This window comes from Diachasma alloeum, unplaced genomic scaffold, assembly GCF_001412515.2.
Source record: "Diachasma alloeum isolate Michigan unplaced genomic scaffold, Dall2.0 Dall_scaffold_00327, whole genome shotgun sequence".
Lineage (NCBI taxonomy): Eukaryota > Metazoa > Arthropoda > Insecta > Hymenoptera > Braconidae > Diachasma > Diachasma alloeum.
This window is the reverse complement of record NW_021680466.1, coordinates 546,479-564,278: the sequence shown is the minus strand read 5'-3', so window position 1 is coordinate 564,278 and position 17,800 is coordinate 546,479. Positions and strand designations below refer to the sequence as shown.

At 39.6% G+C, this 17,800-nt stretch overlaps 1 protein-coding gene across 2 annotated transcripts in view; it reads left to right on the top strand.

The window, feature by feature from the left end:
• Positions 1-16,114, top strand: part of LOC107040367 (neogenin) — a 20,564-nt gene extending 4,450 nt beyond the window's left edge. Inside the window, exons 2-12 of one of the 2 annotated variants that reach the window (XM_015260432.2) lie at positions 7,749-8,277; positions 9,053-9,693; positions 9,884-10,277; positions 10,352-10,959; positions 11,549-12,104; positions 12,174-12,673; positions 12,770-12,808; positions 13,081-13,446; positions 13,594-13,692; positions 13,863-14,174; positions 15,344-16,114. In XM_015260432.2, the coding sequence (XP_015115918.1) occupies positions 7,749-8,277; positions 9,053-9,693; positions 9,884-10,277; positions 10,352-10,959; positions 11,549-12,104; positions 12,174-12,673; positions 12,770-12,808; positions 13,081-13,446; positions 13,594-13,692; positions 13,863-14,174; positions 15,344-15,735 (4,436 nt within the window). In that variant the 3' untranslated portion in view covers positions 15,736-16,114. Of the gene's footprint in view, positions 1-7,748; positions 8,278-9,052; positions 9,694-9,883; positions 10,278-10,351; positions 10,960-11,548; positions 12,105-12,173; positions 12,674-12,769; positions 12,809-13,080; positions 13,447-13,593; positions 13,693-13,862; positions 14,175-15,343 lie in introns of those variants that run through there. The other variant, XM_015260434.2, reaches the window with a different exon arrangement.
• Positions 16,115-17,800: the final 1,686 nt, after the last annotated feature.

Below are 17,800 nucleotides of genomic sequence, written 5' to 3'. Positions count from 1 at the left end.
GGCATCCCCCCCCCCCTCAAAGTAACAAAAACCGAAGTTCAAGTGATCTTAAATTGCTCCAGTTATCTACAGTCTCGTGCATCTGAAATAATGTCGTAAGAACACCTTACCGGTCATCGCCCACGCTCTACCCGACATTAAATTCCGACTGTGAAGCCCATTCACTCTCATTTCTCTCTCACAAACTACAAAAAATGAAAATTGACTTTAAAATCATTTTCCTAATTCGTCGATATCTCAGACATGAGTGTTCTTACGAGAAAATGTCACAAGACATTTCATGCAGAGAATTCAGTTTCCTACAAAAAATGTCTTGTGACATTTTCTCCTAAACCCACTCTCCATCGAGATAATTTCGAAATTAAAAACCTCAGTTGGAGAGTTTTCGTTGAATCTCCCCCCTCCCCTTCATTTTAATTCAATCAACAGCCAATTAAAATCTCCATTTCCAGTAAAAATAAAATAAACCGATAATAATTAAATTAGTGAGTCCGATGGTGATCCTCTCGTCGATTTAATTAACCTCCCATTTCGCACAAAAGAGGAGAAAGAGAGTGATGGAAAAAAAGGTCGATTGCGTGTCGAGGGAATTAATTGATCGCTCACTGGTGAGAAATTACAGGAAAAATAGAGTGAATTGGCGGAGCAAGGGGAGGGAAGGGGGCGAGGATAGGCTGTCTATTAAAATTTATGGGACACCCCGTAGATATTCGTACCCCCTCGTACCTTGTCTTCACGGTCTGTTCGTCACGTGTCGAGTACTTTTACCACGTATTTTTCTTTACTCCTTTATTCCTGGTCTTTTTATTCTCAAACATTCTGTTCTGTCGAGCCGCCGTCTTCCTCTTTTCATGTCGTGTTTTTTTTTCGTTTTTGTTTTCTACGGACTCACTCGCTAGTACTTTTCGAGTCTCTCGCCGTCTGCGCCAATAGCAGCCTTTTGTTTCTTAGTTTTTGTTGGAGTTTTTCATTTCTGAGGATTATTGTTTCGAGGGTAGGGGTGATTATTCGGTGGAAAATTATTTGTTTTATTGTTTATGGTCAAGGAGGGATTCGAAATTATTGGGTGATCGATTTCGTGGCAAGAAACTGCACTGTTTTTAATGCAAATATCTTTTTTTGTTTCGAGATGCACGTATGAAAAAATCGTATAGAAATTTTCTATACGGATTGCGTATAGAAATTCTATACACGGAGAAAAAAAAATTCCAGAAAAATGACTGTGGTAGCACGGTAAAATGAGTTCATTTGGACGGATCCGGAAAAATTCCCGTGCCAGCACCGGAATTTCTGCCGTGCGCTACAGGAATTTTTCTCGGGTTTACCGCGAAAAATTCTTGTTTCACAGAAAATTTTTCGGTGCTGGCACAGTAATTTTTCCGGGTCCGTCCAAACGAACCCATTTTACCGTCCGAAATCACTCAATTATTTCTCAATTGTATTAAGAAATAAGGTGAATTCAATTCATTAAATCTATTATTGGTCTCATCCAGATTTATTGATTAATCGAATATGAAAATGAATAATGAAAAATTTTGAATTGTCATTGGGGATTGGATAACTCCAGAGAAATTATGATAAAATTTCATCATTGAGATGTTGACATTTTTTATATTGGGAGATGATGATTTGGAATTAAGAGGATGGAGAATAATTAATCAATTGAATTGTTGGATTGTGTTGTTAACTAATGATTGCATTATTTCTGAAAAATTCCACTCAATGATGAATGATTAATTATTGGATATAGAGGTATTGTTGAGCGTTAATACTCAGCGAGAGACATTGACTGAATAAAACACTTGCTAATGAATTTGTTCAGTGTTTGAATAAAAATGAAAAACAAAAAACCCGGTTAACTAGATATGTATGCACTAGCAACGTGGAGACATTTAAACATCCACCAATCATTCACGACATGGCGATTTTTTAAATTGATAGGCGCCACCCCTCGGCTATATTCCCATAATAATTGAGGTTCGCAATGACAAAGATATTTCGCTCAGTTATTTCTCAATTGTATTAAGAAATAAGGTGACTTGAGACGGTGAATTCAATTCAGTAAATCCATGATTGGTTTCATCTTCAGGTTTATTGATTAATCGAATATGAAAATGAATAATGAAAAATTTTGAATTGTCATTGGGGATTGGATGACTCCAGAGAAATTATGATAAAATTTCATCATTGAGGTGTTGACATTTTTTATATTGGAAGATGATCATTTGGGATTAAGAGGATGGAGAATAATTAATCAATTGAATTGTTGGGTTGTGTTGTTAACTAATGATTGCATTATTTTTGAAAAATTCCACTCAATGATGAATGATTAATTATTGGATATAGAGGTATTGTTGAGCGTTAATACTCAGCGAGAGACATTGACTGAATAAAACACTTGCTCATGAATTTGTTCAGTGTTTGAATAAAAATGAAAAACAAAAAACCCGGTTAACTAGATATGTATGCACTAGCAACGTCGAGACATTTAAACATCCACCAATCATTCACGACATGGCGATTTTTTAAATTGATAGGCGCCACCCCTCGGCTATATTCCCATAATAATTGAGGTTCGCAATGACAAAGATATTTCGCTCAGTTATTTCTCAATTGTATTAAGAAATAAGGTGACTTGAGACGGTGAATTCAATTCAGTAAATCCATGATTGGTTTCATCTTCAGGTTTATTGATTAATCGAATATGAAAATGAATAATGAAAAATTTTGAATTGTCATTGGGGATTGAATGACTCCAGAGAAATTATGATAAAATTTCATCATTGAGGTGTTGACATTTTTTATATTGGAAGATGATCATTTGGGATTAAGAGGATGGAGAATAATTAATCAATTGAATTGTTGGATTGTGTTGTTAACTAAGGATTGCATTATTTCTGAAAAATTCCACTCAATGATGAATGATTAATTATTGAATATAGAGGTATTGTTGAGCGTTAATACTCAGCGAGAGACATTGACTGAATAAAACACTTGCTCATGAATTTGTTCAGTGTTTGAATAAAAATGAAAAACAAAAAACCCGGTTAACTAGATATGTATGCACTAGCAACGTCGAGACATTTAAACATCCACCAATCATTCACGACATGGCGATTTTTTAAATTGATAGGCGCCACCCCTCGGCTATATTCCCATAATAATTGAGGTTCGCAATGACAAAGATATTTCGCTCAGTTATTTCTCAATTGTATTAAGAAATAAGGTGACTTGAGACGGTGAATTCAATTCACTAAATCCATTATTCGCTTCATCTTCAGGTTTATTGATTAATCGAATACGAAAATAAATAATGAAAAATTATGAATTGTCATTGGAGTGTGGATGTCCTCAGAGAAATCATGAAAAAAAAATTCCCCTTTTTTGAGAATTCGTTGTTAAGGTTTGGGGTAAAATTTATGAGGCAAACAAATCCTCCCTCACGGTTTGATTTATCTGACACTGAAAAAAGGGTAAATAAATAAAAACATGAAGGGCTCACTTGCTTACCTACCGCAGTCCCACGCGCCATACGGAAATAGAACCTAAACAAGACCATTTCCATCTCTTTTTCTTTACCATGTTAAATGTCTGAAGTGACGAAGGGGAAATAAAGTCGTTTTCAGTGTCTCAGCCAATGTAAACATAGATCCATTATTTTTACTGACACTCGTGTGGATCCTTCAATCAGAATTCACATTTCAACAGAGCCTATTTTTGTATTTTTTTTCTCCCCGAAAAAAATTTTCTCCATTCAAACGAAGTGAACATTTCATTCATTAAGGATATCCAAGTATCTTTTACAGTTTGGTACAGACCACACTATAGATTCAGCCATTCTCAGTCATCAAATTTGTCAATTAACTTTCGTGAGAAAAATTAGAATGAAAAAAAGCTTAAACATTCAGCAATGAATTTACATTTTGCACAGAATTATTATTATTTTTTACTTCCGAACGGAAGCTTTCTAATTGTTCGCTAATAACTTGATGGAATTGAATCTTTTTTTTTTCAAATGTAGGTATTGTTGAGTCCTATTAATCGCCATTAATTAAATTTCAATTCATCGATTAGTTTTTTCAATTTTCGAATTTTTTCGAAAATCAGTTGTTCCACGATAACTGAAAAAAGCTCTTCCGAATTGATTGAGTGATGACTCAAAAAATTTGTTTGGATTTCCTTTTGACCGAGTTTGAAGATGAAGGCGATAGCAATAATCGTTATTTTGATTTATTGGAAAATTTGCAAAAATTTTGTATTTTTTGAAAATCAGTATTCCGGGGATATCTCTGAATATCATGCTTCAAATGAATTCAATCATAGTTTAAAATGTTTGTTTCAATGCCATTAGTCGAAGTTGAAAGATGATTACGATAGCTATATTGGTTGATTTGATTTTTATCATGATTGTTGAAAATTTCGAATTTTTCATGAATTTTCCTGAAAGTGAGCTTCCTGATGGTTTCTTCAGATGTGATGTTTCAAATTCATTCAAGTATGTGTAAATAAAATTTTTCTATTAACATTCTATTGAAGGGCTGAGCGGAGAGATAGAACTATAAAAAAACAGTTGTATAGAAGAAAGGGATAATAAGAATCATAATCATGATAACAATCAACAAAGTTGATAATCTGACAAAATTGGTTAAAAATAAATCGTATTCAATTCAATAAAATGAAATAAACAATGAATTCAGTAGCGAAGTGGTAAAAGGAGACAAGTCAATTTTGACTATTGATCAGTTTTCAATCAATATCTCGGAAATTAAGGGAGATAGCCAAATTTTTTTTACAACCTTTTTTATGGAGCCGATTGAGTGCTGCAACAAATATAATTACGAAAATTCCGCTATCTAAATTAGATTCCGAGATGTTGATTGAAAAATGGTCAATGGTCAAAATTGACTCATCTCCTTTTACCACTTCGCTACTGAATTATACATGACAAAAGGAAATGACGTGCAAAATCCCTATCCGGAAGCATATTGCTAATTCATTAGCACAAAACAATTTCCTATTTGTTTTGAACTTTCTTCGTCAATAAATAAATAACTGTAATTGTTTAAACTTTTGGAAACCTCATTTATTTAGCCATGAAAACGATTTTTGGTAAAATTCTGAATATGAATGAATTTGTTACGATTCCGAACAAATGATTTTCATGGTGAAAAATTGATTTTTTATAAATTATTAATAGAAAATGCTCGTAATCTTCCAAAATTGCAATTTGAATATTATTCAATCAATTTTCCTCCAAAAGTAAACTTTCTAACTTTTTTCAGATTTTTAAAATGTTTTCTAACGGTTCAATATCGAGATTCACATTCAAACCTGCAAAGTTTAAATAATAAAATCATTGTAAAATGAAAACTCTGATGTTCAACTACAAAGGCAGAAGAGCATTTCACTGAAGGAAAAATAGCCACAGTACTTGGATATCCTTAAGAGACTAGAAATTAATATGAAGAGGATTTTTTTCAAGGAAAATTTCTGGTTTTTGGGGTTTGAAAGTTGATTTTATCCACAATTTCATGCAGATAGCGTGTGTTCAGCGGCTCATGGACGACCAAACGCCACAAACGACTCGACTGACACTCGTTAATTATCGGTATAACTTCCTCCCTTGTGTTACCAATACCTATAGACAGCCGCGATGATGATATTGATACAGGTTCTCAGAAAATAATAAAAGTGGAGTTGTTTTTTTGTGGTAACGCTTACAAATTACAGGGAAAGACAGGCGTAAAAATGGTTTTTGTGGGGTGGACGAACGGATGTAAGGGTGATTAATTGAGTTAGCGAATCGGCTCGAATTCCTCGAAAGAGTCATTTGTTACTCGATTTTTTTCGAGTGAATGAACTGGCGCTTGATGAATTAGTGGAATTTTCCCTTTTAAACTGACGAACATTCACTAATATTTTTTATAGAACGGGATTTTTTCTGCATTTCTCCATGAAAAAGAAAATTTTCTCTGGATTTTCTCAACACTAGGACATAGGTTCGTTATCTAATTATTTATCTAATTAATCTAATTAATCATTTTGAGAAGAAAATTCAATCTTCTACAAAAATTTCTTGTCCACGATTTTTTTAGATAAAATCTGTTCCACTTATTACTGTCATTATTATTCATTTATTCATAATTAATTATCGTTCAATTTTTCATTTAAATAGTAAGCAAAATAATTTTTCCACAAGAAATCTCTTCACTATTTTTTTTACACGAAAGTAAATTTTTTTTAATGTTGTCATCTTCAACTTTTCAACCACATCTGATGTCCCCTGAATTGATTCCCCAAGGGACATTAGAAATTATTCCCCGGATATACCGTGAGGAGACCGTGTATGCACAGTTGGCTGCGATACCAAGGAGCAAAGAAAGTTGAGAAACGAGAACGAGGGATATAAATTTCCACTGGATAGGGGGTTTGAGTTTGTTTCCTTCCGTACAACCACCGGCAAATGGCTGTAGAGGGGCTGGATAAGCGATTCTAGAATACGATTTGAATTTATTTATTGCTTCATTGAATCATCCACACCGGTAAAATAGTCTCAAGTGTTTCTTAAATTTTTTTTCTTAAATTTTTCTTCGTGGCATGAATGATTTTCACGATGAGAACAATTTTTCCGGAATTTTTTCGTTGAGAAAATTCATAGGAAATATGGAGCGCCCACCCCCCCCACGACCCACGTTCCTCGGATTTTGAATTCCGCCTGAGTTGAACAGATTTCATTCCACTCCATCAGATTTTTCTTTCCTATTTTGTTTGCGGCAGACAGTTCTCTTTTGATCGGGCACAATGAGCGTAACAAAAGCACGCGTGCCAGCTGTATATTTCGAGTCTGAGGTATTCCTTTTGTTTGCCCACACCCTCTCAACTCCCTCGAAATGTCCACAGAGGAATATGTATCACTTGATTCGAAGGCACGATTTCCACTGTGGAAACTTTCAAAATTATCTCCGTTTCATTTTGTTAGCCCGGAGACTACTCAAACATCGAAAGGGATATTTGTTCGCAAACACGTTTCTGTCAAAGGAAACACTGATGAATTGATCATTTCCCTGCATTGTCAGATTTAACTTTTTCTTTTTCCAAATCTTTCTGAAAATCCGAAGAGATAACGAAAATTGCGCGGATTCACTTGCGGCACTACTGCACAACTTTCTGCGCAGATTGCACATGCGCAGTTTGCGCAGTTTGTTTAGGTTACCGAACGTTTCGCAAGGGCCATCTTTACCCGAACATTTTCCCCTATAGTGATAGTTGAGTTCCGCTAGAGAACCAGAAAGAATATTTACACGCGGCAATTTCATTATGGAAAATTTCAAAATTATTTTCATGTCACATTTATTTAATTATCTCGGAGAAACTCAAACACCGAAAGGATATTTATTCGCAAAAGCGTTTCTGTCCAAGGGGACACCAATAAACTAATCATTTCCCTCCATTTTCTGAACAGACCTATCTTTTTTGCAAATTTTTTGCGAAAATTTGAAAGAGAAAAATAAAATTGCGTGGATTTACTCGTGACACTACTGCGCAGCTGTCTGCACAGATTGCGCATGCGCAGTCTGCGAATGTTTATTAAGAACGCCAAAAGCCTCAAAAGGTCATTTTCCCTGTCTCACATCACCCAACAAAAAAAACATGAAATCCGAAAAAAGAACAATTCCCAGATTTTCCATATACCATGATATTTTGGTTCCCCTAAAGAACCTGGAAAAATATTTACATATGGCTTTCAGTGTCGGTAACATCTGCCCTCCACTTCAAAGTGGAGCCCGAAGACACAACAGTGGAGGAGGGTGGCCCAGCGCGTTTAGACTGTACCGCTTCAAGTGCCTTTGGTCCAGTGACCATTCAATGGAGGAGTGAGGATGGTCAGTCCATAAATTTCATAGGCGATGGTTATCGCTCACAATTGGCCAATGGATCACTCTACGTAACGAGTGTAACCTCGGACAATGCCGAGACGACGGGAAAGTATCAGTGTTTAGCATCTGTCGATAATGTCGGGGCAATTGTGTCAAGGGCTGCAGAAATCAAGGTCGCGACGCTTCCGGAATTCCAGGAGGAGCCGCGGGAGACAATGGTGTATCTGGGGCAGATAGCTTATCTCGTTTGCTCATTGCCGGTGATTGAGAGGGGTAGAGTTAGGGTTCAATGGCTGAAAGACGAACATCCTCTGGTGATTGATGACAGCAGGATGAGTCTCATGCCATCTGGGGCACTGGAGATCGATGATGTGAGGACGCACGATGTGGGGGCGTACAGGTAAGGGATGAAATCATGGATTTTGATTGATTGTTATTAATAACTAGGGGGCTAGGCCTCCTGTTCGCTAACCCCCATATGACCTTTAATTCGACGCTTGCAACCCTTAACCCTCGATCACTAGCGCTCGGCTGCCAGCCTTCATCCGTCGCACGGTTAGCGCAGCGCCGTTGGTTTAAATCGAGCGCGCTGTTGCTACCTTGGCGCTTACCGCTCTACGCACATTCCAAATGTGGTAGTAAATGTAGCAACACTGTCGCTCAAGGGGTCAACAGGGACTCACTCGCACCGGGCGTCGCGGCGTCATTTTTCTGTCCGTTCGACATTTCTTTTCTATTTTTAGGTAAACAAATTTCCCGAGAAAAATACGGATAATGCCAACGCTTAATAAAAGAATTGAACGAGGAACTCTAATTTATTCAGAATTTTGAAACATCGATAAACACGCTAAAATATTGAAAAAAAGAAAACTGACGGCGCCCCGCTCACAGAGCGAGTGATGGAGAGTTAATCTGACCCTTATGATTCTTATTCCGACTATCGCTAAACCCTTATTGTGATCCTCATTACGACGCTTGTGGCCCTTAGTTTCTGATCCTTGGTTTTAGACCCTTCATTTCTAACTCTTAATTTCGAGTACCAAATTTTCATGACCAGAAGTCGGTTCAGATATATATAATATAGAGACGATTGTTAAAATCGATTGAAATCCATGAAATGCTTGGGTTTTCGTCACTTTTGACGTTTTTTGGACATTTTCCACATACATTTTTAGGTGCAACGTGAGCGGCTACGGTCAATCCCGTCTTAGCGGCAAGGCCCAACTCTCCCTCCTTACCAGTGACCTTGACCAAGCCCCAACGGCCCCAATATTCGTCGCGAAACCCCACCAACAAGTCGCGATCGAAGGTTCCACAATCACCCTGGAGTGCGCGGCAAACGGTTACCCGAAGCCCACGATCCTCTGGCTGAAGGACGGCGTAACCGTTGACCTAGCAGCTCTGGACTCTCGCTACCGCGAGGTGGCAGCCTCCAGTCTCATGATCACTGACGTGATGGAGGAGGACAACGGTTCCTATCAATGCAGGGCTGAAAACCGAGTGGAGACACTTGATGCTGTTGCCGAGGTCATAGTCCAGGTACCTCCCAGATTCGTCAAGCGACCGGAAGACAAGGTGGCGAACAAGAATCAAGACTTGGAGTTTGAGTGCGAGATTTATGGGAAGCCAGAGCCCAGGGTAACTTGGCTGAAGAACGGAGAGAGGATCACTCTCAGCGAATACTGGCAGCTAGTCAACAGCAATAATTTGAGGATCAATGGACTCCTTGCTATTGATGCCGGGATCTTTCAGTGCATCGGGGTCAATCCTGCTGGCAGTGTTCAGGCTGCTGCTAGGCTAACCATCAACATGCCGAGTGAGTACTGCTGATGAATGTCTTGATGTGTCAATCGATCAAGTTTTTATGATTTGAAACCTTCGCCTGAAGTGATAAAACGACAAGTTCTATCTCTTCATCCAGTTAATGTTTTTAATTTTGTTAATTTGTGATTTTTTCTTTCGTTCCTATGTTCTCCCCCAACTAACTGTACCGCATGCTAACATAGAGAAAAATCCCTCAAAGACGACAACGCCAAAATCATCGATGAAGAAAAAGAAATTATCTCATCAAAGATTGTACAATAACACTTGGCAGCATCCTAGTACCCTTCTTGGTCATACATTATCAGCATTCACCCCAAATCCACCGTCCATGGACGACCCCTCGGATTTGCAGCGTGAAATTGACGATCCCATTCCCCTGTACGACCCTGCCTCCCATTTTCTAGATGACACAGATGGTCCTGATATAGCTGAGGGAAGTGTGCCGTCAGCCCCCCGTAATCTTAGTGTCGCCATCGTCAAGACGAGGTTTGTGACGCTTAGGTGGGAAGAGCCGGAGAACACGAATGGCGATGCTCTGACGTATAATCTCTATTACAAGCAGGAGGGTTCACAAAGGTGATGATTGAAGACATGCAATCCCTTCGAAGACATCTCTTGATGTGTCATGACCATCAATCTTAATCCTTTAGGGAACGAGTGCTGAGCACAGCCCACAAACAGCTTGATGCAGTGGTCAGAAGTCTTCAGCCTGGTGTCACCTACGAGTTTCGAGTGGTCGCCCACAACCTCCGAGGGGCAGGTGCCTCCTCAGAGACCCTCAGGGTGACCACCCACTCCGAGGCGGACGTCCCAGGCCCTCCACTTAACCTCGAGGGTATGGCGACCAGCGCCACCAGCATCAAACTTTCATGGCAGGAGCCCAAGGTCCTCAATGGTCGCATCTCCAAATACGTCATCACCTACATGGAGGGCGAGGGGGAAGGCGAAAAAATACGGGAGACGACGAGCACCACCCACGAGTTGATAGACTTGATACCGTATACAGAGTACAGTATCTGGGTGCATGCCGTTAATGAGAACGGACCTGGGGCCTCCACGGGGGAAATCTCGATCAAGACTTTCAGCGCTCCGCCATCTGAGCCACCTCACAATGTCACGCTTGAGGCGGCTAGTTCGACGAGCATCATCGTCAGGTGGGAAGCTCCCCTGGAGGGACGGAATGGCATCATCACGGGGTATAAAATTCGGTACAGGAGACAGGACAGGCGATATCCTTCTGATACGATCACTACTGAAGGTGAGTGATTTTTCAGATTTATGACATAGTGAGAATTCCTTGCTTTCCGTACAGGTTCAGAATGCAAAGCCCATTGTTTTTAAGTAACGAAACGATTATAGAAAAGGCATTTTAAGAAAAGAGGAGTAATCGCGATAATTCGTCGCAGTTTCAAATCAAAAGAAGAGGTGGAATTCTTTTTCTGTAGCAACACGATTTTTAACGGAAAGTAAATACTTTTCTGAGAGGAAAGTCCGCACTTTCTGCCCGCGGGAGGGCAACGAGCTTCCCGTACAGGTACAGAACACTGATTTTTTTTTTAAGTAACGAAACGAATTTCGAAAAGAGACTTTAAAAAATTTTCTGCCGCAAATTTGAAACCTTCCGGTGACGCGACGACTCGATGAAACACAATTCGAGTCAACGTGTCAATAGTTGGTCAGTCTGTGAAAGACCGACGCGAATGCTTCGAGCCGTGCGTTATATATGCCAGTCCCCACCACGCGCAAGTTCCCCCCGCCCTACAGCTGCGCGCGCAGCGCGTGGGAAGAGAGGACCACAAGCCCCGCCCACTCGATCACTCACGAAAGAAAACTAATTTCCCCTCCAGGCAACCAACGCCTCTACTCCCTGACCGGCCTCGAGCGTCACGTGGTCTACCACATCCGCATCGCCGCTCTAAACGCCAAGGGCATAGGTCCCTGGACTGAGTGGATGCCAATAGAGACTTACGAGAATGATCTCGACGAGTCGACGGTGCCCTCGGCCCCAAGTGCACTAGACTGGAAGGCGATGGCCGATTCTATATCGATCCGGTGGAGTCCTCCCAAGGACGACGGTATCAAGGTTCGCGGGTATATTGTGGGTTGGGGCAAGGGCTATCCCGATGTTTACACTCAACGCCTCGACGGTAAGCAACGGTTCTTCTCGCTGGAGAATCTCGAGCCCCTGTCAGAGTATGTCATCACTCTGAGGGCGACCAACGAAGCTGGGGACGGTCCACCCATATACGACAATGTCAGGACAACTGAGAAGTCTGTACCGGAGTCACTGGCCCCTCTCATACCTCCAGTCGGGCTCAAGGCCATTGTTCTCTCTGCCAACACTGTCGTGTTGTACTGGACTGACAGTTCTTTGTCGAAGAGCCAGTATGTGACTGATAACAGGTAATATTTTTCCCTGTGGGAGGGGGGATTAATTAATGGGAAATATCTAAAAAAATGATTCCGGAACAGGCACTACGTGGTGAGATACATCTCCTACCACCCCAGTTCCTTCAACCCGAAGTACAAATACTTCAACGCGAGTGATCTCAACTGCATGATAGATGACCTCAAGCCCAACACGCAGTATGAATTCACGGTGAAAACGGTTAAAGGTAAGAGAGAGTCACCCTGGAGTATGATTGTCCTGAACACGACCCAGGAGGCTGCACCCACCACTTCCCCGAGGGATCTCGTCGTTCAGGGAAGTGAGGACAGGCCTAGCTCGGTTCTCCTCAAGTGGCAGCCGCCTAAACAACCCAATGGCCAGATCATCGGGTACATTCTGTCCTACTCCACGGACAACACGAAGCGCGACAGGGATTGGCTGGTGGAGGGCATCGTCGGGAATAGGACGGAGTATGTCGTCAAGGGCCTCAGGCCTGGCACCACTTACTACTTTAAGATGCAGGCGAGAAATCTCAAGGGGTATGGACCGTTCTCTTCGACGGTGATGTTCAAGACACTTCCCAGTGAGTTCAAAACTATTTTCGATGTTAATGTTTCTTTCTGTTTTTTTAAAGGTGCTGTTTTTTCATTTATGTATATTTTTTTTTGTCGTTGTGTAGGCAATGGAATGGATTACTATGACGATTTGCATGACCGAGGTAATTTTGTATTTTTTTGTTTTTTATTGAACATTTTTCTGTTTTTAGTGGAGGGTGAAGTAGAATTAGACCCTTAAACCCTTACGTTACTCAAATTTATTTGACCCTTGAAGAGCCATTTGACTCTTCAAGGACCATTTGACCCTTCAAGCCCATACCTTATTAAGTGTCATTTGACCTTCAATGCCTGACTTTATTTGACTTTATTTTTTATTAAATGATTTTCTCAAAATCTTTGTGACCTGGTGGTCACGAATGACGAACCCTTTCAGACGGCAAGGGCCTGTCCGGAGTATTCATCTACGTCATCGTGGGTTGCTCCATCGTCCTCCTGACAGGAATAGCCATCGTCGTCGTCTTTGTCTGCTGCAAACGCAATCCAGACTCTCCGGATCGTAAAAAAAGCTACATGAAGGATCCAGCTCAGAAGACAAACATCAAACCCCCGGACCTGTGGATCCACCACGATCAGATGGAGCTGAAAGCCTTGGAGAAATCATCCATGAACGGAGAGGCATCCACCAGTGGAGTTGTCAGCAACACTCTACCCAGATCTGGAACTTCTGATTACAGTCAGGAAAATGTTACTGTTAACTCTAGTTCTCTGGACAAACGAACATACGTTCCCAGCTACATGGGTGAGATTTTGAAGGATTATTTTAAAAAAATATATCTCTCTTAGCACATGACACATTCCCTCTGTCTTTAGATTCTATTTAGTCATGTTTTGAGGATTGTTTTATGATTTTTGTTGATTTATTTTGCATTTTTACACATTAAATTAGGGAGCATGGATGAAAAGTGTTCGACCCTGAGCAGACAACATAGTCGTGGTAAACCAAAACTCATTACATTACCTGTTGATGGTGGACCATTGACACATCGTAAGTGCATCATAATTTTTTTCTTTGTTTCACAATCAGAAAACATCACAATTTGCGTTCTTATAATCCTTCGAAAATGAAAATATTTCATGATCCTCACTGAATTGATCGAGACAACTTCACCTCGAGAAAGCCCGTTCTCTTAATTTTTTTGGGATTTATCACTCTAGCGGTAGCAACAGCAACGCCATTGGTCAATGGCAGCATGTCTCAGCCGACGATTCACAATTCCTGCACAGACGGTTCAGGCTCAAGACCGTCTTATCCCAGAACTGTGGCCCAGTATAGCCTGAGTCGAGCGCATATAACTCTGGAACCCACGCCGGAATCTTCGCCTGACTCTTGCTCGATGCCCAGCACCTACGATCAACTGAACTCGTTGACCTATGGGTCGACGGGTCCGACGTACACTGCCAATAGTAATTATGCTGCGGGCCATTACGGTGGGAGGGAACAGTCTTCCAATGGACCTGGGAATGCAGGTAACGACATGCTGAAGGGTCTCTTGGCTCTTTAGAAAATTTAATACTTGGCTGAACGTCATTGAGGGATGTGACCGTTATAAACATTAAGGGTCATTTGACACTTCAAGTTTCATCTTGACATTTTCAAGAGTCGTTTATCCCCTCAAGGGTCATTTAACGTTTTCAAGGGTCGTTTGACCTTTTACACAATTTTAAGACTTAACTCTAGCCGTCATTGAGGATTGTTTGACCCGTATGACCACCGCGGGTCATTCGACCCTTCCAAGTTCATTTTGACATATTCCAGGGCCATTTGACACTTCAAGTTTTATTTTAACATTTTAAAGAGTCGTTTATCTCTTCAAGGGTCCTTTGACGTTTTGCAGGGTCGTTTGAACCATTACGCAATTTTAAGACTCAACTCTAGATATCAATGGGGTTGTGTGAAGCTTATGACCACCGAGTCATTCGACCCTTTCAGGTTTATATTGACATATTCAAGGGTCATTTGACACTTCAAGTTTCATCTTGACATTTTCAAGAATCGTTTATCCCTTCAAGGGTCATTTGACGTTTTCAAGGGTCGTTTAACCCTTTACCAATTTTAAGACTTAACTCTAAATGTCATTGAGGATTGTTTGACCCTTATGACCACCAAGAGCCATTCGACCCTTCCAGGTTCAGTTTGATACATTCAAGGGCTATTTGTCCCTTCTGGGATCTTCTGGCAATCCAAGGGTCATTTGACCCTTCAAGATTCATTTTGACATTTTCAAGAGCTGTTTATCCCTTCAAGTATCACTTTGACCCTTCAAGGGTCATTTGACCCTTCAGACAATTTACCCCTCAGCTACAAACGTCCCTACAAGGGTCGCTGACCCTCAAGACCCTCAATCTTGATCAATCAATTTCGGAAAAAATTGACAAGGGCGGGGTTTGAACTCACGACCTCCAGATTGCCAGTCGGCTGCTCTTCCACCTGCGCTACTGACAATCCCTTCACTTTCCGTCCATTTTGATTTCCCTTTTTATCGGTTGTCGCGCCACCGTCCCCCCAACTTTAATTCTTCAAACCATTATTATTCATTTCTTCCGGTATTTTTCAACCGAATGAAAAAAAAATTGAAAATTCCCTGAATTGTATAAATTAAAAATAAAAACGTCTCACAGTTGTTTTTCTCTCTAAGGAACAGGCACTTCTGGTGGTACCGGCGGGACTTCCTCTACGGGTACGGATACTGGGAGTGTCAAGCGTCTTCAGGGGCATCCCCTGAAGAGCTTCAGTGTCCCAGCGCCCCCTCCACAGTCAGCGCCATCGACGCCCCAGCAGAAGCATGGAATGTCTCAGGTAACGGTGAGACCAAGTGTCTCGGGGAGTCCCTACAAGAAGCAGCTGGGCTCCACCAGTCAGTTGACGAAGAATCGACTGGCCTCAGTCTCTTCCGCGTCTCACACCCCTGAGGAGATCGAGAGACTGAAGCCCTCGTACAGCACCGAGGAGCTTAACCAGGAGATGGCCAACCTGGAGGGCCTCATGAAGGACTTGAATGCCATCACGGCCTCGGAGTTTGAATGTTGAGAGGTTTTTGAGGGAATTCGTGAGACTGATGATCATAATTGACAGAGATCGGCACAAATATTATTTTCAACAATATTTGCACCGCAGATACATATTTTTCGCTTTATCACTATTAACTTGTAAATATTTTTCATTATATTGTGGATGAATATTGAGATGTTCACATTTTTTTTAAATACCGTATCAATGAGTAATAGTTAAAAATAAAAAATTATTATTTATCTGATCAGAAATTAGAATATTTTAGAGTAATCATTCAATCAATAACGAAAATTGAAATATTTCCACTATTTGTGACGAACGAAATTGGTATTTTCTGTTTTACATTTTCCATTGATATAATAATGAAGATTAATTGTGTACCATTATTGATTGAAAAATTATTTACTTTATTTTTCATTTTCATTTCTCATTAGTATCGCAATGAAAAATACATTTGGTATTATTATTCATTATGATTTTCGAAATTGCAATTCAATTTTTTTTTCATTAACCATTGATATTGTAATGAAATATTAATAATGGAAATTATTTTCCTGTCGATCTCTGATAATTGAGGGGAGAATGTTGGAAGGCATTTCCTGTGGGGAATTAAATTCCCCAATTTGAATGATGTGTTTTGACGTATTCCTCTGAATCCATTCGTTTACCGAGATATTCTCGATTTATTACTGAATGAATTGAATCAAGAAAAGTCTCATTGCCTTGATTCTTCAATTTCCTGAAGTGCCATCATCTTTTCTTTTGTTTAATTTTTTTACACATGATCAGATCATTCTGTCAACAGCTACAAACTGCCATAGTTAAAGACAACAGAGGAAAAATTGTAGAATTTTCCTTCTAAAAATCGTGAGGATTTTGAAACGATTGATTTTCGATTTTAACAATTAAAATTGGGGTTGAGACCAATTTTTAACCTGAGACACAGTTCTGGAGGGTCTCTAGGAGAGTTTTATATTCCGAATTTGATAACTAAAGTTCGATAGACGATTTTTTACTGTCTATTGTTCATATTTCTTCAGTAAGTGATGGAATTTCACATTTTACTAATGATTTAATTATAATTAATCAGGGGATAGGAGTGGCAGAGTCAGCCTAGTATTACGATCTCATTGGAACCTACTTTTATAGACTAGTAATTAATTTTCTACCGTTTTTTAATTTTCTTAATTGATTAATTTGATAAGTTTGATCGTACAAATGAGCTCTTGGAGCCCAGATTTTCATTTCAATAAGATTCTTTACTATTTTGCGATTATCTCGAGAACCATTGGATTTATCGAAAAATGTGTCAAGACCTTTTTTGTAAATAATTAAATTTCCGACAAAAAATATCTTATGGAACTTTTCGATAAACCCCACCGTTTCGGAGATATTCGCAACGTAAATTCAATTTTTTTTTTTCAAATCTGAGGAAAACCTGCATTTACTGATTTTCAATTAAAAACATAAATCAAGGAATTTTAAACGGAATTTCAATGCCTGAGAGATTTATATACACCTTAGAACGTTATACAATTTTATAATGATCTCTACGAAAGTAAAAACTGAATTTTTAACGAAATAACGATTTTTTATGAAACAAATTGCATACAAATTCCTACATTAAATCCTAAAACTGCCAGGCACATCTGGAAACCACATGGAAATTTTTCTACTCGATAACTAACTCATAGACTTCATCTTTAAAGAATCGAATAGATTGCATATTAAAAAATCGCGTCCTGAAGCCCCATTTTCTACGTTTTTATAAATCCAGCAATTATAAAGAGCAATTGCTTGTAATTTTGTCCGTTACCGAGACAAAAGCTTGTACATTATATGTAATTGTAATGATAATTACGCGCAAATGTAGTGAAGTGGTGAAATTAATCAAGTGACATGAATATTTTCGTGTCCAAACGAATCATTTCACCACGAGAACCATTGAAAAATCGGGCAAATGAATAAAATTCGTGAGCACAAAAAATTTGCCCATTTTTCAATCCTCCAAACGATATCTATAAGCCCAACAAAAAATTGATATAACGTTGGCCTATCTCCAAAAAGCCTCCGACCTATTTTA